The sequence below is a fragment of the Rhineura floridana genome, chromosome 12, assembly GCF_030035675.1.
Source record: "Rhineura floridana isolate rRhiFlo1 chromosome 12, rRhiFlo1.hap2, whole genome shotgun sequence".
In the NCBI taxonomy this organism is placed as follows: domain Eukaryota; kingdom Metazoa; phylum Chordata; class Lepidosauria; order Squamata; family Rhineuridae; genus Rhineura; species Rhineura floridana.
The window spans coordinates 26,064,872-26,088,957 of NC_084491.1; the positions used below are offsets into that span (position 1 = coordinate 26,064,872).

General features: G+C 43.0%; 1 protein-coding gene across 9 annotated transcripts in view; it reads right to left on the minus strand.

The window, feature by feature from the left end:
• The window catches only part of PKNOX2 (PBX/knotted 1 homeobox 2), a 467,254-nt gene that overhangs the window by 68,591 nt on the left and 374,577 nt on the right, over nt 1-24,086 (minus strand). For all 9 annotated transcript variants that reach the window (XM_061592847.1, XM_061592840.1, XM_061592843.1 and 6 more), the window contains one exon: nt 8,588-8,776. In XM_061592847.1, the coding sequence (XP_061448831.1) occupies nt 8,588-8,776 (189 nt within the window). The remainder of the gene's footprint in view (nt 1-8,587; nt 8,777-24,086) is intronic.

A 24,086-nucleotide genomic window follows, 5' to 3' on the forward strand; every position in this document is an offset into this window, starting at 1 on the left:
GAGTGGTCTGATTTAGTATAACCCAGCTTCCTTTGTTGGGCATCTCTGTGCTGGTAGATGTTGCTTTGCTTAAAGGGGCCCACCTTTCCTGTGATGGAGTCTCTAGCTGCCCTGAGTCCTCCATGGAGTCGCCTGAGTCTGAGCATAGCAGTGCCACATCATCTGGCTGTGTGCGTCCCCACAGGCTACTCGGGTAGCAATGCTTCTGTCCTTCCCCTTCTGTTTTGGAGTCCTCCACTTCATCACCTGAAGAGGATTCTGGCTCCTGGTCCCTGACAGTTTGATCCATTTAACTACAAAACTTAGAGCGAAATTAATCATGTCATTTGTCACCAGTGTTTTAAATAACTGGTGCATGAAGGGGAAGCTGGACTGTGGAGGGGGGGCTTTAACAATTTGGATTTGGGCCCCCACACCTATACATTTTGAAAAAAATGGCTACCTGAGGGGGTACTATGTGACAAATTTTACATCTAGGCACTTAGCCTGAACCAGGAGGACACACCCAGGAGGGCCTTTAATGCCCATATATAACCCTGAAATATAAGTAGAGTTTTCCCCGCCATTTTGATCCTGCCCCAAATCTAAGGAGTTCAAGACAAGGTACATAGATATCTTCCACCTATCTTGTTTTATTCTTACAACTGCCCTGTGAGGAAAGCTAGGCTGGCCCTGAAGAGAGTGACTAGTCTAAGATTACCCAGTGAGCTTCATGATCAAGTGCAATTTTGAACCTGAGTTTCCCCACAAACACTCCATTCCCCCCCCCCCTCTCTCTCTCTCTCTCTCTCTCTCTCTCTCACACACACACACACACACACACACACACACACACACACACACACACACACACACACACACACACACACACACACACACACACACACACACACACACACACGTTGCAAACTTTTAAACTAATGAGTTATTTTACTGATACTGCATATCGTATTTTTGCTTCTGTCCACCAAATTTTTGCAAAGAAGAATGAAGCAGCAAATGGGGCCATTAATGCTACACAATCTTCAGTGCCATATTCAGTCTAAATCCATCCTGTTTAAGCTGTTGTCCTGTCTGCAGCTCACATCATTGCCCTATCTAAAAAAAAGTTATTTATTTGAGGTTGCTATGGCATTCTGTACAGATCTCACTGCTGGAGAGAGGAGTTGACACACCATCTAGCATTAGGACTAGACTACAGTAGGGTCCTGCTTTACGGCGTTCCGCTTTAAGGTGTTCCGCTGATGCGGTGGCTTTCATTTTCAATTTTAAAGGTATTTTTTGCTCTTTTGCGATGTTTTCACATCATTTTTGTGTGACGCGGCCCATTATAGTGAATGGGGTCCCACTTTATGGCGATTTCCGCTTTATGATGGGGGTCCAGACCGGAACCCGCCATATAAGCAGGGCCCACCTGTATAAAAGCGCTTCAGTCCACTACAAGAGTCTACAGGGTTTTCTGTTAGGGACAGATAGGGATGGGCAAATGTGTCTATTTTGGTTTCTCTCAGTTTCTCCTTTTTGCACTCGTAAGTTTAGTTCTCAGCATTTCCATATCAGTTTGTGCTTTTTTAAAAAAGAAGTCCTCATGAAAATTCAGCTGCATTTTAGCGCAAATTTCTTCTAATATAAACATTTTGCATGCTATTTTGCCTATGTATTTTCACAACACAAATTCCCTTAGTATAATGCATTTTTGCATTCTTTTTTCCACTAACATATGATTTTTTTATGCACACCTTACCCTAGCATAGGCTTTTTTATACACATTACTTGGCTGGAAAACTGCAGCGCAACATTTGGAAACGTGCAGATTCCAAAAGATGGCTATGTTTTGGCTTGTGAATTCTTTCAGAAAGTTCAGTTTAGGCAGATTCGTCTTTAAATGCAAAGTGAATTGAATTTTTCTCCCATCCCTATAGATACTGTTGGATTGGGATAGCTGATTACAAATGGCACTAGATAGATGGATTGCTGGATGTAAGCGAGAAGGAAACAACAACAGGATATGTTTGTATGGCTACTACTTGTGCCTTAAAAACTATATTCCTCTCTCCAAGCTGTTCTCTCATCATCCTGTCCTCCCCCCCCCCCCAGGGAACAGAAGGGGTAGAAAGGAAAGTTTGTTGTGTGTTTTCTGCTCCTGAAACAATCTTTTTCTTGCCAGTAAAGTGTAACTGAGATTTATTTGTCCCTCCAGGGCTGAGAAATAAAATGCTGAAAAGCAAAATTTCTGCTTTGGAATGCACAGGTATGTTTAAAATAAAATAAAAATCTCAGAAAAAGAAAGCACCATGTTTTTTATTGAAGTGAGCTACTTATGTTTTATTATTATTATTATTTTAAATAGTTTTGCTTTTGCCGAGGATTGTGGGTGATGGAGAGGGAAGCTTTATGTTGTGATCCTGCACAACCAATAGCAGCACAGATCCAACCCAGGAAAAGCCAGTATAAGTTGTGCTGGAGCAAGAGAAGCCGAAGTAAAGTTCCACCACATCCAATTGGTATTCAGGAGCCTCTGGGTTGGCTGAACGCTGGCTCAGCCAGGAGCTGCATGCAGGAACCAGAAGGAAAAGCCTCCACTCCTAAATACCCCTACTGGGAGTAAGCCTTGTCCATTGACTTCTATTGCAATTATTTTCTTAGACTGACCTTTTTCCTGCAATAACTCTTGCCTGAATTGGGACCTGCAGGAGCACTCCAAACATGAGTTGGATGTGGCCTAAATCTTCTCACCTTGGTCCTTCCCCTGACACGTCCCCAACATGTCCCTGTTTTTGGCCTTAAACTGGCTTACGCTGGCTCCATTTGTGGTGGTCTTGGCTGACCTGGCTGGGTCCCGGGTGAGCCAGGCTGAGGGACCTGCACTAGCGTAGCCTGGCTGAACAAGGACGCAGTTGACTCAGCTAGACACTCACCACATCCAACTTTCCTCAGCCTGGTGTAAATGCGAGTTGGATTGTGCCTTAAAATAGAAAGGATGGCAACTTTACTGTTTCATCCTGTGCATATTTACTCAGAAGTAAGTTCCACTATGCTCACATTGGCTTACTCCAAAGTAAGCGTGCACAGGATTGCAGGTTGAGTTTTTGAATTTTTCAAAAATATTGTGTGTCCTGCACATGTGCCCACACACCCCAACACACACACACTTCAAAAAGCAGGTGTTAAAATGTACACATGATATCCAAACGTACATCGGCTGCTGCATTAACTCATCCCAGATATTTTGCAGGAGCATTGCTTATGTAGCCTTTGCCTCTTCACTTCATAGATTTGTTTCCTCAGCCATGTTACTTCTAAATTATTATAACAACATTACATCAATGTAGAGCAGGAGCAAAGGCATTTTTCCTGCATTCTTCGCTATTTCTCATTGTGGCACAGCAACCTGCTGTTCAGGAACAGGAGTCACAAATGGGGAATTGTCACAAAAAAGGGCAGGAAATGTTTCAAGAGGGGGCCTTGATTTGGTGTTATTGGCAGACATTGCCATCATGGGCATCCAAAATGTCACAGCGCATAGCTCAAGACCTGATGTAGTTTAGTGGCTATGAAAATGAGCTACCTGTTTGGATCTCTCCTCTGCCATGGACTCACTAGATGGCCTTAGCAAGCCATAATCTCTTCAGTTCACCCAACTGTATATGCAAAAAAGGGATAATACCTTACGGCATCCCTTCCCAACCATTGGGTCCCCATAGTACAACTCCCATCAGCCCCAGCCAGCATGGCCAATGGTCAGGAATTGATGGGAATTGTAGTCCAGCAACATCTGGGGACCCAAGGTCAGGAAAGGCTGCCATATGGGGTTGTTTTAAGTATCAGAACCTGACAACGCACCTGGAGCTCTTTGGAACTTGAAAGTGCTATATTGCTGCTGCTGCTGCTGCTACCATTGTTCAGGACAGGATCAAACTAATTCAAGCCGCAATACAACCCTGTAGCAAGTATAGCATATTGCTCCCCTGACCTAAGCTGGGTCCTGGATCTTATCAGAGCCCATAGAATGCCATGGTGGGGCATGATGCTTACAGGCCGTGATCCATATCAGTTGAACTTATGTGTGTGAAAAGGCACTCTGCAAATAGGGATGGATGAATCTGTCCATTTCTGTTCTCTCCGTTTCTCATTTTTCCAATCAAAAATCCAGTTCTCTACATTTTTGCATCAATTTGTGATTTTTTAAAATTCATCAGCATTTTAGCGCAAATTTCTCCTAATAAGCACATTTTTATGCAATTTTGTCTAATACATGCATTTTTGCAAAGCAATTTCTCCTAGTATAATGCATTTTTGTATGCTGTTTTCACCAATATATGCAATTCAATGCACTCTTTACCCTAGTATATGCATTATCGTACACATTATTTGGCCGAAGAACTGTATTACAAAATTCGGAGAAGTGTGAATTTTGAAGAATGGTTGCATTTTGCTTCGCATATTGTTTAGGAATGTGTAAATTAGGTAGGTTCACCTTTAAATGCAAACTGAATTGAATTCTCCCACCCCACCCCAATCCCTGCTCACACACCATTTTTACAAAAGACACTTTTTATGGTGAGCATATACAGTGCAACTTATGGCATTTTTTTTTTTTGCAAAGCAGCACCCAACCCTATGCCACTTTGTAAACTACATTTGAATCTCTCCCTGAGTGTGGTTTCCTGTGTAGCAGAAGGGGCTGCTATTCAACAAAACCTAATGCTGAAATTCTATATACATTTTACCTTGGAGCAAGTCTCAATAAACACAGTAGGACTTACCTCTGAGCGGGCATGTCTAGAATTGTGCCGTAAATCCTGCTGAACATCTGCTACTTTGCATTCCCCACATTTGTAAAATGATGTCACTGAAAAGCACATTACGCATGTTCCAAGGCTGATGTATTTGGACACATATAAATAGCATCCCTCGCATGTTCTAGTATGGGAGAGGCCAAATTCCTAGAGCAAGGGTGAGCAACGCACGGCACTCAGCCTAATCTCGTGTGGCCTTCAGCCTAATTTCAAAGACTCTGCAGATCTCTGGCAAAAGCAACCTGTCCCTCCCCAACTGTGTGGGGAGGAAGAGATAAAGAGTGAAAGAGGTGTGTGTGTGTGTGTGTGTGTGTGTGTGAGAGAGAGAGAGAGAGAGAGAGAGAGAGAGAGAGAGAGAGAGAGAGAGAGAGAGAGAGAGAGAGAGTGAGAGTGAGAGTGAGAGTGAGAGTGAGAGTGAGAGTGAGAGAGAGAGAGAGAGAGAGAGAGAGAGAGAGAGAGAGAGAGAGAGAGAGAGAGAGAGAGAGAGAGAGAGAGAGAGAGAGAGAGAGAGAGAGAGAGAGAGAGAGAGAGAGAGCACCTTCACCTACTTTGGGCTCTGTCCCAAACCACCACTAGCTACTGTCTTGGTGACTGCTGGTCAGGGATGTAAGGTGACAGCAATTTCCTTCCTGTCCTATGTTTGGCCCCATCTGCATGATACATTTAATGCAGTATATTACCACTTGACACAGTCATGGCTTCCCCCAGAGCATCCTCGGAATGTGTAGTTTATTAAGGGTGCGGAGAGTTGTGCATATATAGTGCAGATGGGACCAGACTCTTGATGGAACCCCACTATAAGAGGGCATAGTTTTCCTAAGTAGGGTATTCAGTTTTTCAATAGGATAGCCAGTTTAAGCAGTCATCTTGTGGCAGACCCTGTGGTTGCCAACTTTCCCCACTCTCTTAACAAATGACAGTTCCCAGGATTCTTTAAAAAGCTACAATTCCCTGGATTTACTGCTTAAAATGTTATAATAGTGCTTTACATGTATACAGCAGATGGGGCTTTGATCACAAACAGCACTTTTTCTGCTACAGTTCATCTTCTGCTAAAACCTGTGTTAGTCGTCTCACTATCTGCTATGACCAAAACTAACTTTATTAATTGCATAATGAATTTCAATGCATTTCAATGGAAGGGAAACATCAAACAACAGTGCAGAAAACAATATAATTATTTACATGATTTCTGTTCCTGACCTCAAAAGAACATGCAAATTGCAGCAATTCTGCTCCCATTTCAATTTCTGATGGAATTCTCCAGCGTGTCTACTGCTGGCATATTGCCCCTGGCAAGTTATCCTAAGGGAATGTGACCCTCAGCAGGAACAAAACAACAACAGACCATCCCTGGCACAAATGAAAGAACCCTGATGCTATCCTTCATTATGACGAAAATAACAATTGGCATTCAATAGCGCTCCTCTTTAGGACTGAATATAGGGACAGGTAAATGCATATCCACCAGATCATTCAAATTAAATACCTGCATTTCTGGGAGCTACAATTTGAATTAAAAAGGGCTGCTTCCCACATTACATGCCTCATTAACCGTATTCGTAAGCAAGTCAGAAACAAGACAGCATTCACCGGTATGACTTATAAAAGCATTCTCAGAGTAAATGGGGATCAGGAGCACAGAGGTGAGTTTGAAAGCTTTCACGATGGGAGCATTCAGGTGATACCCAGGATATCAAGATTACAGTGAATATTTGTGGAGGGACTATTGCTCACTGGCAGGGCATATGCTTTGCCTACAGAAGGTCCCAGGTTCAGTCTCCAGTTGTTATTGTTGCTGTTTGAAAGGATCAGGTAGCAGGTTGTGGGAACGGCCCCTGCTATACTCTGATCTAGCAAAAGGTAGATACCTGCTAAAGTTCTAAGTGCTGCATTTCTGGTGCAGAAGAGTCCTGTTTAGAAGTGCTCATATGCTGACAACACACCAGGGAGGACCTGGGCCATGTTGACTAAACCAATCTTGACATCATGTACGGTGGGTCGCTTCCCCTGACATCCATGCATATAGTGCAAACATCTGCAGACAGGAACCTTTACACATTTGGTATGTTCAGGCATTGAACTCTGTATCTGTAGATGGGGAGGGGGCAGGGGCACACATAAATCATAGAATAGTAGGGTTGGAAGGGGCCTATAAGGCCATCGAGTCCTACCCCCTGCTCAATGCAAGAATCCAACTTAAAGCATACCTGACAGGTGGCTGTCCAGCTGCCTCTTGAATGCCTCCAGTGTTGGAGAGCCCATCACCGCCCTAGGTGATTGGTTCCATTGTCGTACTGCTCTAACAGTGAAGAGTTTTTTCCTAAGGTTCAGTCGAAATCTGGCTTCTCCAAAATCCCTGTGTATTTCACCCTGCATCCTCAGTCTCTGACGATCCCCATGTTGAGAGTAAGTCTGCAGGGGACTTCTACTTGCATCAGCTTGAGCATGAGTAGACCTTCTGTGTAATTGCATAAGGAGAGTCCCTGAGAGCAGAAACGTTCTGCTTCCATTTAAGCAAATATGAGTAGATTCCCCCCAACTACAGAAGTTCCCTGCTCAACATGGGGCAAGTCAGGACAGGCGGGAGGTGTGACTTGTGCCAGGAAGTTTGGGACAGGGCTTGTGAGGCCTCCATTTACACTTTGAGGGTTCACATGTTCAGGTAAATGCCTGAGTACACCTATACTGTATGCCCGAAAGCTTTCTCTCTGCAAACATCTGTGTGGATGGGGGGGGAGCAAGTGGGTGTGCACAATATTGGAGGTGGGGCAAACCAGCACAGCTTTGTTTCCTGCTCACATGTTAATTCGTCATGTGAGTCTTCCTTCTGAAAAGGGCTATAGATACACACTCAGACCTTTTAGGAGCCACAGCGGCTGAAGTGGAACAGGGAACAGGTCGCACAGCAAGAAATCACACTGAAACATGGTGGGGCTAAAATGAAATTCTAGATCAGAGGAGATCACCCCCCGACACACCCAATATGCTTGTCCAAGTCCTGGGTTCACATGCCCTACAAGGGAAAACTTCAGGCTTGTGAGGTCTACTTTGTTTTTTACTAGAATCCCAAAAAAATCCACCAACCAGAGCCATACACTTTGAATTCAAGAATTCAGAGTCCAGGAATTTATTTGGAGTACCAGAAACTGAACTGAGCTCACAGTCCTTTCACTGAAAAATCAGCTCTAGCAGTAGATCTTAATCTACCTTTTGCCCACCCCTGTTGTGGGGTATCTCTCAATGCCACACAAGTGCCATGAGAGTGTGGAATTTGGTGCTGGGGATTCAGCACCCTGAGATTCTGTTATTGTCTTCTTTTTCCTTTAATGAAACTTCTACCTATTAACTCTGGGGATATCAGCTGGAAAGTGACTGGGTGAAATATCAGAAGTTGGGGATTAGGTTGGGGGCTTGATATGATTTCCCGTGATCAGGGAGCAGGGCTTCAGTGCCCCTTCTCACGACTATCTGAAAAAGAATCAATCCTGAATCATAATTAAATTGATACCCGTTAGATGAATGTACACCATTTGTATGGCTTGCATAATTCTGTTTTTCTCAGAGTAGGATTTGGCTCACCCTGGTGTACAATTTTAAACACTAGAGCTTTAAAACATCTCCTTGATGACTGGAAATATCCGTGTTTCTCTCACATCTTTTTCCAGTCTGCAAAATGAAAATAAAATAAATGCTAACTTTTCTCCATTAGAAAATATGAAACACCTTGAAGAACCTTTACAACTCTTTAAGGAGGTGCATTGTGTTGAAAAGGTTTCAGCTATTACCTGTGTGTGGAGGTTTATGGAGGACTGGTTTGGGGAGTAAGGGCCCCCAAGGTCATTCCTGAGTAGGTTGTCACTGTGCATCTTAGTTTTGAGGCAGGTGATGTAACGATTACAAAAGTCCTTGCACAATTCATTCACTTTCTCCAGCTCCAGTAGGTGAATTCTCAGGACCTGAATGGCTTTCACCATCTGGGGATGAAGAAACCAAAAGCAGAGGTCAGTCCACTTATAGAAAACATTAACTGTTTACCTTCACATTCAGAAGATAATCTATGGTGACAGAAATGTATTAATTAATTAGCCAGATGAAACAGCTACAAGCATTTTATGGATTAAAAAGGGCTCCCTGATTAAATGCCTACCAAATGTAATGTAACTGTTTAAACTACTACTACTACTACTACAACATCATTTACTAACAGAAACTGCAAATGGCAGGTTCCATCTTAGAAGAGGTATTCCTTCTTGTGAGTGAGAAGAATGCTTCTTATAAGAAGATGCCTGCTGAGACACTTCAGCATGTCATCTAAAAACAAAGTGTATTTTCCTTTGAAACTATTTTTCTCATGTGCAAATTTATGCAGATTGAACATGAAAATTTATGCAAACTCAGCTGACTTAAACTCATTATTATGGACTAAGATTTCTTTAATCAGGTGGCAGCCCTACTAGTAATCTAAACATATATTAACAATGATGAAGATAAAATCACTGAAATAGGGGTGAAGATCCTTTGGCCCTCCAGATGTTGTGGACTCCAAATCTCATCATCTCTGAACATTGGCCATGCTGGCAGGGGCTGATGTGGAGTTGCATCTGGAAGAACCCAGGTTCTCCATCCCTGCAGTAAACAATCTAGAAAATTTCTACTTTCCATAGCAATGTAGATTCTGGCATACCACTTCCCCATGGAGAATTACGGTTTGTGACTGTAGATTTGGTCAAATGGCGCAACCATCCTTGGAATGACAATTAACTTCTGAAGCTAAAATTATGCAAGTGAAGCAAAGATACATGCTTTTTCTGCTATTTCTGGTCATGAAACTTACAACAGCTGTACAATTTTGTAGTGGTGAAAGTGAAATTCACAGGATGACACAGTAGAAAAATGGTCACCAGCTCAGTTTATCTAAATTCATCTTGTTTTCTAGCTAGTGTACTCTATAAGTATAGCAACAGTTGTACGTGGTACAATTTTTAATACTGTTAAGTCCCCACCATATCACTACACACACACACCACACACACACACACACACACACACACACACACACACACACACTCTTAACTGAGGAAAGTGCTTGTTTGTCATGCATGACACAGTTTTTGGTAATGTCAGAACTTTATTCCTACACCACACATTTATTCCACTATTATTCCACTTTAAGCAGTCATGGCACCCTCGCATCCTGGGAAGTATAATTTGTGAAGGGTGCTGAGAGCTGTTAGGAGAGTCCTACTCTCCTCACAGAGCTACAATTCCCAGAGTGGTTTAATAGTGAGTCCCTCTTCCCAGGGAACTTTTGAAATTGTAGCTCTATGAGGGGAATAGGGGTATCCTAACAACTCTCAGCACCTTTCACAATCCTCACTTCCCAGGATTCTTTGGGGGAAGCCATTGCTGTTAAAAGTTAAAGATGTTTTGTTTTAATGTATTTTAAAGCCTGTTTTTATGATGTTTTAAAGTATTTTAGTGCTTTTGTTTGCCACTGTCGGCTCCTGCTGGGAGGAAGGGTAGGATATAAATCAAAAATAAATAAAAGTGGAATAATAGTGGAATAAATGTATGGTGTGGTCTCCATTATCCTATTTTTAAGGGATCACTATCTGCTGCTATTCAAAAGGCAATATGACATGAGCTGAACCAAAGCACTGAAAACTTCCTGTCAGGAAGACAGGCTATCTGACACTGTAATCAGTTTAAAATTTAGCTACCAGGCTGCTAACTAGGACTGGCCATTGGAATCATATTTTGCAGGTGCTAAAACAGCTCCACTGGCTCCTGGTTCATTTCCAAACAGAATTCAAAGTGATGCTGCTCACCCTTAAAATCCTCTACAGTGTGGGACTTGGGCACTTGAAGAACCATCTATTCTGGGGGAGGGGAGCCCGTGGCCTGCCTGCAGCCCTTCCCTGCTCTCCCACCAAGCCCCAATGAGTGTTTATCTGCTTTTCCCTGCTGCCTAGCTGATTCATCATCAGTGGAACTATGGATCTTTTCCTTTCCCTCAGTGCTCCTGATCCACTGAAGATCCTGATCCCAGCACTGCTAGTAGCAGGACGAGAACAGCATATCTTCTCGATTTTAATGAAGAGGTAGACACAGAGAGGTGACCCTCCCTGTGTATCAATCTCCCTATTAAAATCTCATGCCCCACCCCCACCAAACAACAGTTTGTTGGGCTGGGGGGTCTAATTTTAATGGAGAGATAGACATGCAGGGAAGGTCTATATCTCCATGAGTTTTTGTGTGCATTTATTTATATAAAATATTGATAAACTGCACTTTCATTGAAAATTGCCAGGTGGCATATAGACTAAAAACACGGCATTGCAATAAAAACATCAACCACATGAGTCAGAGCTGGTTGGCAAAGAATCTCAGATTTGAAACGTCTGTCTAAATAAAGTTTTTAGAAGATGTCTGAAAACAAGCAGGGGTGACTCCTGCTGAATCTCTACTTGTCAGGAATTCCATAGGGCACCCCACTTTAAGAATGTTATCCCAGGGGGGAAGGAATGTTGACAATATCCCTTTTCAAACATTCACAGTAATGCATGCATTGATTTAGCAATATTTAAAGTGAAATTCAAGGAATTCCTGGGAAGGAATGACCTTAAATGTTTCAATCATTTACTTTGCAAAGAAAATGTCCTATTGAAAATGTTATGGATCTGTCTTGGCACCTGTTTCTGGGCCAACACTACTGATGATATTTTCATTTAATGTAATGGCTGGCCTGTCCCAAAACCAGAGCTCAAGGCAAGTAAACACACACACACACACACACCACCACCAAACTACTAGACTAAAACCTCACATTTGTAAAAATATTGTCCACCAAAAGGTGCCCTGTATAAAAATGTCTTACAGTGCTTATAAAAGATGCCCAGGCTTTGGCAGCTATCTAGGGCAAGGCAGCTCCATAGTTGTAAAACAACTACCACTCACAGCATTATTCTCTTTCTACGTTAGGAAAGTCACAATATAGATGCTTTGAATGAAACTGAGTCTGAGGACACAGGGCCAGTTCTCAAAAATGCTGTGGCCAGGATCCACACATCTAATTCTGTGTTCTCAAGGGACTTGCCATCTAGCAAGCCACGTTTAACATTGAGGAGACTTTTGAAAGCAACTTGCAATATGGTATTGGGATCTGCTGTCCAAAGCAAAAAATCCCATTGGGGATGCCCAAGCTTTTGAAGGCACTTCGGTTAGCACTTTGGACCCTAGTCAAAATGACCATGACAGCAATCTGATCCATTCTCAGCAATAGATTTGCAAGCATGGGATCAGTCAGTAAAAAGTATTATTAAAACATTTTTTTAAAAAAAATTAGGGGCCTTGGGGGGGTCACAAAAACCCTTTTGGTATCAAGACATCATTGTGGGGGACCAATGAGAGTAGCCATTAGTTTTAAAATAAATTGGGGGAACGACAACATCCTTTTGGAGAGCCAGGTACAGCCTGCAGGCTAGTCAACCTTGGTTTAAATTCTGGCCAGTTAGAGCAAGCAAGGATCAAATCACAGTTTCTGACTTTGCCTTGTTCTTAAACCATAGTTTAAAACAACCATGCTTCCTTTCCTGAGTTTGGACATCTTGGGGGAACTGCACTTAGTTTAAAACTGGAAGTAAATATTTTTGGCACACAAAAGGGGAGCGGAGAGTATGCTCTTTATGACTTGTGTACCAGGAAACCATGGTTTTCCATTAAATCGGAACTATTTGCCATGTCTGTGTCTTATAATAGATGCTGCTATTACCTAAGCAGGTAAAAGCACCAGAAGCTCCATTTGCAAAACTTGGCATTTCATTCCTGGAATGCTTTGGGAATCTAGCTGTAAGTGTTCTATGCAAAAGTGTGCCAGATTATTCTCAGGTGGCCACTCTTCCTAACGAGACTGGAGAGTGGAAACATGCCTGTAAGCTCTCCCTTGAGCAAAGCCTTGGCCTCAGTAAAATATACCCCATAAATGTTAAAAAATTTACACATAAAACATTCCATGCATGGAACTGAGACTGTACGTTTTACAGCCCCAGCTCGAAATCTTGAATAATATATGAAATCTTAGCTATTCACCGCAGGGCAATAAATCTGGTTTTTTATGCAACAAAGTCTTTAAATTTCAATGCACTTTTTCAGCTTGCTAATTTTAGTGGCCACCTTTACAAACTATTAGTCACAGGCTACTCATGGGTAGGATGACTATGCAAATTGACTCGGGCTTGCCTTCCATTCAGCTAAGGAGCTTGCCATGGCACAATTGGGGAAGGAACCTTCAGACATCTGACTAATAGGGATGTCCATTTTTGCTCTTTGCCAACAAATGTCTACACTCAGTCAGGGATACAAACAGCAGCAGCAACAGCTCTGAAAGCATCGAGAGCCTAGTGAGGATGACCTGTCGATACAGAGGCATTTCTCTCACCTAAAGCACTGTGAAGGCTTTCCAAACCAAATCACAAAGACAACAGTAAGGCAGGAGAAAAAGGCACGAATTGGGGAGAGGGGACACAGCAAAAAGAAAGGTTAATCAGAAGCGTAGTGATCCAGGGGCAGATAGGGGGCAAATTCCTCCTGCTTCCCCCATCTACTCTAGAGAATTCTTGAGATTCAAGTGTTGACACTGCCCTCAGTCCCTCACTACCAACCCCTGGGAGTCAGTTGCAGCTGCAGCTTGGATGAGGCTTGTCCCTTGAATGTGGACTGTTGACGCACTTCTGCGCATCATTCTTCATTGTCATTTTTATGGATGTAAGGAAGGAGCAAAGCTACACAGACAGGGTGAACTGCGATGCTTTGGACAGAATGCAGGAGCTGTGCTGCTGACTGGGTCTTTCCTAGGGAAACCTTGATAGCAGGGACGCCATTTTTTTATTGGGAAGGGTGTATGGACTCGTGATTCAGTGTAAAGCAGGAAATAGTGACTATGGGGCTTTGGGCCAGCTCCAAGAATCATTTTTTAAAACTTATGTAAATATTTATAAACCACACTTTCATAAAAAAGATCACCTCTGTTGTCAAGTTGTTCCACAGGGCAGGGCCTGTGATGGTAAAGGCTCGGCTCCTGGTAAAGGCCAGGTGAACCTCAGGTGCATGTGGGACCACCAAAAGTGCCCCATCAGAAAATCTCAGTGATTGAGGCAGAGTGTAAAGATTCAGGTCGTCCTGAAGATACTTTAGGCTCAAGTTGTTTAGGACTTTGTAAATTAACATGAGAACCTTGAACCTGGCCCGGTAGCAAATTGGTAATCAGTGGATCCCATGGCCACACTGGTTATTTCAGTGTGTACACACAAAAAGTTTGGCATTCCTACATGTTGGTAGATCTGTCTTCTATGGGTTGCATCCAATGCTAATCATTCTCAGAGTAGACCCACTGAAATTGACACGACTTAGTTCCATGAATTTCAATGGGTCTGCTCTGAGCAGAAGTTAATTGGACGCAATCCTATATTTTTATCTATCTGTCTCCCTATATACACCAAAACCTATACAATCATTAAAGATCCATGGCATTTCACAGGTGAGGACCCTATTGCAGAGGCAATATGCCTTCAATTCATTGACTCCCCTTTAGGTTGCAAAATTATGCGTTGCCAAAACAATAGGATTTGCATCACAAAAAAAGAACAAAATTTGTATAAAATCTGTGTATATTTATTTATATGTATAGACACACCTTTAGTTACAATTACTGTGATGTAAATAGAAATACAATATATCTCAACAGAGGGCAAGACACTAGGGACTTATGAGCCTGCTCAGACTGCTGACCAGGTGCTGCTAACAACTGATGGGTAACTTCAACATTCCTGCTTTCCCTTTTTATGGTTCCTTATCTTTGAACCAGAGTTGGAGTGGGCAGTCCTCCAATAGAGGGAAACTTCAAGTAGAAAATTGTGCACTCAAATCCCTTCAAAATAGGGGACTATCCTCAGTAAAATAGGACACGTGGTCACACAATTCTCCTTCCTCAAAAACTGGTTGCCTTACAGCTGTCTTTCCCAATCTGGTGCATCCAGATATTTCGCACTATAGCAGCCATTAGGGATGGAAGGATCTGTCAATTTCAGTTCTCTTGGTTTCTCATTTTTCCAATCTTAAATTCAGTTCTTTGCATTTCATGAAAATTCTTCAGCCTTTTAGTGTGAATTTCCTCTAATAAGCACATTTTTGTATACAGTTTTTACTAACATACACATTTTTCCAAGCAATTTCTCATAATCTAATGTATTTTTGCATATTTTCACAAAGATATTTGTTTTTGTGAGCACTTTCCACTAATGTATGCATTTTTGTAACCATTGTTTGGTTGGAGAATTACATCGCAAAATTCGGATAAGAACAAATTTTGAAGGATGCCCTGTTTTGGTTCTTATATTGTTTCAGAAAGTGCTAATTTGATAGATTCCTCTTTATATGAGAACTGAATTGAATTTCTCCCCTATCCCAACTTGTCTTATGGCAGCCTGGCAATCTGGTGCCATCCAGATATTTTGAACTATAGCCCCATCCATCCTGGCCAATGGTTAGGGATGATGGGAGCTGTAGTCTGACAACCTCACAGGGAACCATTTTGTGGGATGACCAAAGGTAGCAATCCACCCAGCAGCAGCAGGTGGCTCCATATCAGTGAGGCAGTGGAATCCATTCCAGGTTTTAGTCTGAACTTTCAAGGAGCTGTCTAACAAGCTGAAATGGTTCAGCGGATTTCACTCCCCATTGACATGGAGCCACCAACTGCCATTGGATCCATCCTCCCACAGCATTCATGAGCACACCCTTTGCTTTGCTTTTATACAAATTTGTCTGCCATTCATCCCAATGGGAAAACATACAATGTTCCTCTTGGGGACATCACAGTAAGGGTAAGGTCTGCCTACCATTTCTTAAACTTGAGCAGCCCATCTATCAGTGACAGGGGCATCATGGAGCAGGAAGGGAGAGATTTCCATCCTCTCCTTCTGAAGGCAGCTGTCAAGTTGTGGGAAGGGAAATCCCATCTCTCTTCTTCTGCCCATCAAATCTGACAAGCTGTCAAACTTAACATGAGGGAGTGGCAGTTTCAAAATACAACAATTTATATAAAATAATTATTAAAGGTTATAGTCAATGCTAGTCCTACTCAGATTAGACCCTCAGAAATGAATGAACCTAAGTAACAACCCTGGTCTCCTTCAGGAGGAAGAGCAGTATAGTACTGCCCCACTCAAAACAGCAGATTCTGTTCCAGGCCCCCACTGAAAAGCAAGAACCACCGGAAAGTGGGGCCTGTGATGTTCCTCTATTAGTGTATATATGGTAAGTGTTGTTTGTATAGGAGATACATGGTAAGTAGAATGAAAGAGGAAGGGGGAATGAATGGGCAGTAGAATGCTGGATGATTGGCTGAATGTTTAAAATGGCTGACAGTATAAAAGGAAGAATGACAGTGGAATCTAGGAGGTGATGAAAGGGAGTGGGTTGCTTTGGTGGGTTTGAGAGACTTGTTTGTCAGGAGAGCGTGGAGAAGGAGGGGGGTGGAGTTTGGATTAGTATTAGATAAAACCATATGCTTATGTGCCTTATGAAGAAATCTTGTTAATCTTGTTCTCTGTGTTATTTAATAAATACTTAATTTGGTTTACCAGAGGCCTGATCCTTGGCTGGGGTTTCACAGACCAGAAGGGAGGGTGAGGTAAATAACCAAGGCTGAAGAGTGGCAAATGGTGGCAGCGGGGGAAGGGAAATATAACACCACAAGTATTCAGAGCAAACCAGAATTATAAGCAGTCTGAGTAAATAAAAGGGATTGGAACAGCTTAAGCACGCAGTCACAGAGGTAACCTAATTGAGGGAGACTCAGGCAGAGTCTCTAGGAATACGGGTTATAGGACGTGACTGGTGGTGCTGCCTAGCAGGGGGATCTGTTGAGATCTGTGCTAGAGCGGGGAGAGAAACCATAAGAGAGAGCGGTCCGGACTGGTGGAGTCCCTGGTGGTGCCTAGAGACAGGCAGTAACCACGAGCAGGTAGGAACCTGACAGGGAGAGCCAGGGAAGGGCGTCACAGGGCCCTACTCAGCTGTAGTGTGGGAGCTCCCCGCCCTATAGCTGATTGCGTGATCAGCTGTAGTGGAGGGAGCTCCAGCTGGTGCGCTCCATCTGACAGTGATCAGCTGGAGCATGCGAGCACCCCGCGCTACAGCTGACAGAGATCAACTCAAGCGTGCAAGCTCCCAATGCTGCAGCTGATCACGCACTCCAGCTGGAGCACAGGGAGCTGACGCACTCCAGCTGATCCCTGTCAGCTGGAGCGCGGTGGCTGGAGCTCCCTGCACTACAGCTGATCACCCTGCTGGCACCGCCGTATTAGTGGAATGCCGAAAAGCGGGGCGCCAACAAGCAGGCCCTTACTGTATATAAATTTAATAATAAATAAATTTGTCATGTCCATTAACTTTAATGGGCCTACTCTGAATAGGGCTATTGTTGAATACTATCCTTTGATAACTTGTTAGCCACTTTAGTTAGATGGGAAACTCCAAAAGTTAAAAGAGAACCATTGTAATAGAGGAGTGAGTCCTGGATTGGCGAGATCAGGATTCACATTAGCCATGGAAACTCATCCTTCAATCTATCCTACCTCACAATGTTGTTGTGAGGATGAAATAGGGCAGAACCATGAATGCTATCCTGAGCTCCTTCAAGGAAGGGGCATAACAACAACAACGATGATGATGATAATAATAATAATACTCTGTGTCCATCCAACAATCTACTTCCCTGAAAGTCAGCATTCAAGGGCAAAGGCAAGAAGACTTGACATATACGTATATATGTGTGTGCGTGTGTGTGTGTTGCGTGTGTATATGTATGTAAAATAAATCTCTCAATTATCTCAGCTCATTTGCTTGGGGTCTCTCATTTTATGTCCCTGCTTCGCTGAGCAGTATATCTGTCCAGATAAAGAGTTACAGTCCGATGGAATACGTGCGCGGGGTTGTAAAAAATACAGATGCTGAATTAATTGACTGTGTGGCACTCAGCAGCTGATTGAGTTGATAATGGTGAGATCTGACCTTTTTCTAATTTCTAATTATGTGCATCTCGCCTGTGAGGAATACAGGATTCTTATTCTAATGATGGGTAATGTCGCCAGCCTTTTTATCTCCTCTTTGCCGTCAGCAGTGGCGGACAATTTACATAGGATTAGTAGCATTAAAACCATGTAGATACAACAAACAGACTTTGGGGGAAAATGATATTTGGGGTTGCCTGACATATTTTAGATGGCGCCATTTCTCGTAGGATTCCCACCAAACTGCTACCCAGGAGGAGGTGGTAGGAATGCAAGAGACAGGAATAATAACCACCACCATCATTATTATTATCTATCTCACACTGAGTGAGACTACTGGTCCATGTAGCTCAGGATTGTCAGGACTGACTGGCAGAAAGAGAGAAATTTAGTTCGCTTTGCATTTTAATACAAACCTAAATAGTCTGTACTTCCTAAAACAATAGGTGAACGGAAATGCAGCCATTGTTTGAAATTTGCACTTCTCTAAATTTTGTAATGCAGTTCTCCAACTGAAAAATGTGTGCAAAAATGCATAGACTACCCTAGTGTGCATAAGAATACATGTATTAGTGAAAACAGCATAGAAAAGTGCATTATGTTAGGGGAAATTGCTTGAAAAATTGTGATTTTTTAAAAGGCAAAGTTGCATACAAAAATCTGTGTATTAGACAAAATGCGCATGAAAATGCTTACAAATTTTTATGGGGAAAAAAAGAGAAACAGAGAGAAACAGAAACAGGGTTTCATCCATCCCTGCTGGTAGTGGCTTTCTAAGGAGGGGTCTTTCAGAGGTTTCAGAAAGGGTTTCAGTTATTTATATTTAACACCACTGCATCTGAGCTGTATTTGTAGCACAGCTAGTTACTTAAGTTAGATATGCAAAGCAACTAATGCTGGGTTGTATCATATTTTGGGAGCTCGTCTGAAGATTGAGAAATATTGGGCCAATATAATAAGAGAAACTGAAATAATTAAAGGTTACAGACTGCTGATGAATCTTTCATTACGTTATTTGGTTACATTCTAGGTACAGTGTTAGCAGTGGATAGAGAATTAGTTCAACATTTACTAATTGCTGCCTGAATAATTATAAGTGGAAGAAAATGAGAACACCAACTTTGTTAGAATGGATTATTAAGATATGGGATATCACTTGCATGGTTAAGTTAATGGATATGGTAAGAGTCAGAGAAGGTAGACAACTTGGTAATATTTTTTTCCAGAGAAATTGAGTGTTTTCATTATTTATTGGTATAACAAGGTACAATATAATGCAAGCCCAGATACATTGCAGGGAACGTTATGGTATCTATATACCTTGTTGGATTATGTCACAAAAGTTTAGTGTTTGCTTTTACACCTGGTAACTTGGTTTATGTGTATGTACACATCTATCAGATTGATTGTAAATAGCATATTTACTTAAAACAAATTTAAAAACTAAAAAACAACAACTACCCAACCCTGGGGTATAACTAGAAGAAGAAAATGAATAAATATATGGCAAGATATTAGTAATTATTAATCAAAGCTTGAAGTGTTGTAAGATGACAAGACCATAGCTCACTGGCCAAGCACATGCCTTTCATGCAGGAGGCCACAGGTTGAATCCCTGGTAATTTCTAGGAAAAAGAAAGAGATAAGGTATTGGTTGATGGGGAAAAACCCTACCTTGCCTGAGATCTGCTGCTAGAGTAGACAGTACTGGGCTAGATAAGGCAGCATCCTATGAGGGTCGATTCATTTTGAAGCACAGCCACAGCTCAGTGGCAGAACACTTTTTGGATGCAGAAGGTGCCAGGTTCAATTCCCGTCATTTTCAGCTCAAAGGATTTGGTAGCACATGAAAGGAAAGACTTTTGCCTGACACCTTAAAGAGCCACTTAAGTCAGAATAGTCCAGGAATAGCAAAAGTGTGGTCTTCCACATGTTGTTCTACTGTAACTCCCATCACCCCTGGCCATTGGCCATGCTGGCTGGGGCTGATGGGAGATGGAGTCCAAGAATACCTGGAGGGCCACAGGTTCCTCATCCTTGGAAAAGACATTGTTGGGGTGGGTTGACCGATGGTCTGGCTTTCCCTATGCATCAAGTCAACTTCCTATGCATAAGTTCTAGCCACTGTGTGTACTAAGGCAAAAGGAACCACATGGAAACAATGGGACTATTTGTCATTTTGGTTCAAGCAGAATGCCATGTTGCCACTCATATCTGCTCTGCTTTATGTATTGAGGAGGAAAAAAATCCTAACACACTGGTGATAATTGCTGGATGACTATTTACTTCTGCAGAATTTATGGATTCTTCAGGGAAGGGCCTCGGGGAAGGGCTGTAGCTCAGTCACAGAGCACCTGCCTTGCATGCAGAAGGTCCCAGGTTCTATCCCCGGCATTTCCAGGTAGGGCTGGAAGAGACTCCTGCCTGAAATCCGAGAGAGCTGCTGCGAGCCAGTGTTGATAATACTGAGCTAGATGGACCAATGGTCTGATTCAGTAGAGGACAGCTTCCTATGTTCCGGCTTGGTAAGGTGTAAGTGTATTTCCTACACTGCCAATGCTTCAGCACTGAAAATCCAGGGTTGGTGCTCATGTGTATCTTGAACATCCTGGTGCACTGGCTGTCAATGCTGGGCTGAAAAGCACTTGGTGTTTCAGGGGGGTGGGGAAAATGGGATGCTACGTTTTCTAGGAATGGAAATGTTCTGACAGCAAGCTGGCAGTATAGAGCCAAGGGCATTCTCATCTTTATTGCCTTTAATCACGTCCCACAGATGTATGGCAGTGAAGTCAAGTGACAGCAAGGAAAGGATCCAGCCAGCCTCATGGGAAGACAGCAGCACTTTGCAATGCTCCTGAATTCATCGGCACAGCTTTAACGTTGACACTGAATCCCTTGGATAAATGACACAGGATGCTGATATAAGAACAGTGAACTTTAATATAATCTGTGCAAAAATAGCAGAAGGCAGTTGCAACAAGCTGGTTATATTCTGCAGACCATCTCTTGAAACAAAGAGTGTGTGTGTGGGGAAACCAGGCATTGAACCCACTGTGGTCTCCTTTGGACCCCCTCCCTGTTAACTCCAGCAGAGGCAGCCTCCATGCCATGGTCGCCATATGCACCAAAATGAAAAAGGGCAACAAGCAATAATACAAATCACAGCTGCTTTAAAATTATCTATCCTCTCAGTGCATGAGAGTAAGATTCACCTCTTGTCCTAGATCTAAGGTGTATAAGTCTTCTTTCTCATCAAACTGGTTTACATGAAGGGCCAAGATCTTTTTGGTACTCAGAAGCTCTAGTAGAGAAGCACCTTCAACTAAAAGTTCATCATAATGGGTTGCAGCATGAAGATTCAGGTCAAATATTTAAGAGAAGATGCCTAAGGAAGGGTGGGTTTATCAGAACTAACTGCCTATGAAGTGTGTATATATGCTGCCTGAACGGAATCACTGTCAGCACCTGGCATCCTTGGGCAGCTGTTAGGGCCCCACTATCCTGGCAGGGCCCCACAAAGGCTCACACCTGCCCTGTGCCAGGCTGCTGGATTTGGGAAACTGCCATTTAAAATTGACTACAATGTTACTGAGCGCCTGATGTAACATTGCTTTGGAGCATTGTGAGAAACAAAACTGGCAGCCCCCTTTTGGGTGTTGCATTTTCATTTCCTGCAATAGGGATGGGGAACCTTTGGCCCTCCATATGTTTTAGGACTCCGACTCCCATCAGCCCCAGACAGCATGTCCAATGGTCAGGGATGGCTGGACTTGGAGTCCAACAACATCTGGAGGGCCACAGGTTCCCCACCCCATCCTACAAACACAGTGTGGTGTCCCTCAAATAGATATTTAAGGTTAAATTCCCCACAATGGCCTAAAGGGACACTACATTGGGTGCTCCAGGACATTTAGAAGGGTGGTCTCCCAGCTGCCTGCAGCTGCTACCAGGTAAGCCTGCAGATGGAGCAGGGCACAGTTCAGTATTTGCAGGTCCTCAAATGATGCTTAGCTTGTTTCTCTGCTTCTTTGCCTTCCTGGAATTGAAGAGGTCTCGGCTGATGCTCTCCTGTGATCTCTGTACTCCAAGCTCAAGCAGTTGGAGAATCCTGAGTCCCATAAGGACTAACACTACAAGCCCATATTATGGTGATGGCCACTAGCTTATATGCCTTTAAAAAGGAATTGTTCAAACTCTGGAAGATAAGTGTATCAATGGCTACATGCAACCCCCAGGCTCAATACCAATTGCTGGAGAGAATTTAACAATGGGGAAGGGGCATAGCTCAATGGTAGAGCATCTGCTTTGCATGCAGAAGGTCTCATGCTCAATCCCCGTAAGCCCCAGGTGGGGCTGGGAGAGACTCCTACCTGAAACCCTGGAGAGCTTCTGCCAGTCAGTGTAGAAAGTATTGAGCTAGATGGACCAGTGAGTCTGACTCAGTATAAGCCAGCTTCGTATGTTCCATAGCTTCAGCTGGTGGCTCACCTGCTACCCTATCTGGATAGGGATAGTCTAGTTTCTGTTGTCTATGCTTTGGTAAACTCTAGGTAGATTACTGCAATACACTGTATGTGAGGCTGCCTCTGAAGATGGATCAGAAACTGCAGCTGGTGCAGAAATTGGCAGCTGGATGACTGACTGGGAACAGGAGGTCCAAGCAATTAACACCAGTCCTGGCTTGACTGCACTGGCTTCCAATTGATTTCTGGGCTCAGTTCAGATTGCTTGTTTTGACCTATAAAACCTTATTCAGCTCAATACTCCAGTACCTCAAGGAACTCTCCCCATATAAACCTAACTGGACCCTACGATAATCATGACAGGCCTTTCTCCATGTGCCTCCTCAGAGGGAGGTGCAAAGGGTGGCAGCAACAGAACAGGCCTTTTTAGTGGTGGCTTCCCAATTGTGGAATGCTGTCCCCCAAAAAGCATGCCTGAAAACCAACATTGTCAGTTTTTAGGCAGGCAAAGACATTCCTGTTCTCCCAGGCACTGGAATGTCAATGTGGGGGTGATTTATGGCCTGTCATTTGTAAGAACAATCAGCAGCAGCAGCAGCAACAACACTGCACTCATGACCAGCTTCCTGGAAGTTCCTGGAAGTTTCTGGCTGGCGACTGTGAGAAAGACGTTGGACTAGGGCTCCATCCACACCATACTTTTAAAGAGCTTTTAGACCACTTTAGATAGTCACAGCTTCCCCCAAAGAATCTTGGAAAGTGTAGTTTGTGAAGGGTGATGAGAGTTGTTAGAAGATTCCTATTCATCTCAAAGACCTATAATTCTCAGAGTTCCCTGGGAAGACGGATTGATTGTTAAACCGCTCTGGGAATGACAGATCTGTGAGGAGAACAGGGATCTCCTAACAATTTTTTCCATCTTTAACAAATGACAATTCCCAGGAATCTTTGGGGGAAGCCTTTAAGGGGGATGCTATAAGGGTATAGTGCAACTGGGGCCTAGATGGATCTTGGTCTGATCCAGAAGAGCTTTTACCTTCTTATGTTCATCCATGGGCTGACATTCACTGCTATGGCACTCCACTTTGGGGGTGAGGGAAGATTAGTGTGACCAAATATAAGACAATTCTGTTTTCTGAGAACAGGAGATATGCAACCCAAAAGAAATCAAATAAAGGGTGGAGACCGCCCAGAGAATAGTTGGAAAAGAAGGATAAAGAATTGATCACTTGGCGGTCTTATGTAGTTTCCTTCTTGGTATTTATTACAATTTAAAGTCCACTTAAGATTTCTTTGGGTTTTTATCCCCCCCTAAAGGAGCAGAGAACCTGAGATGGCAACTTTGCTGTTAAATTAAATGTTGTAAACTGCCCAGAGAGCTTGGGGTATGGGGCGATATATGTGATGTTCCTGTATTAATGTAAATATGGTAAGTGCTGTTTGTATAGAAGATACATGGTAAGTGGAATGAAAGAGGAGGGGGGAGTAGATGAGCAGTAGAATGCTGGATGATTGGCTGAGCATTTGAATGGCTGAGAGTATAAATGGAAGAATGACAGTTGAATCTGGGTGGGTTGTTTGAGAGGTGTTTGGTGGGTGTTAGGTGGTGGATGTCAGGAGAGTGTGGAGAAAGAGAGAGTGGGAGTTCTAGTTAATGATAAGTCAAGTGTCACAGGATTAGATGAAACCATATGCTTAAGTACCATTAGAAAAGTAATCTTGTTATCTCTGTTATTTAATAAATACTATTT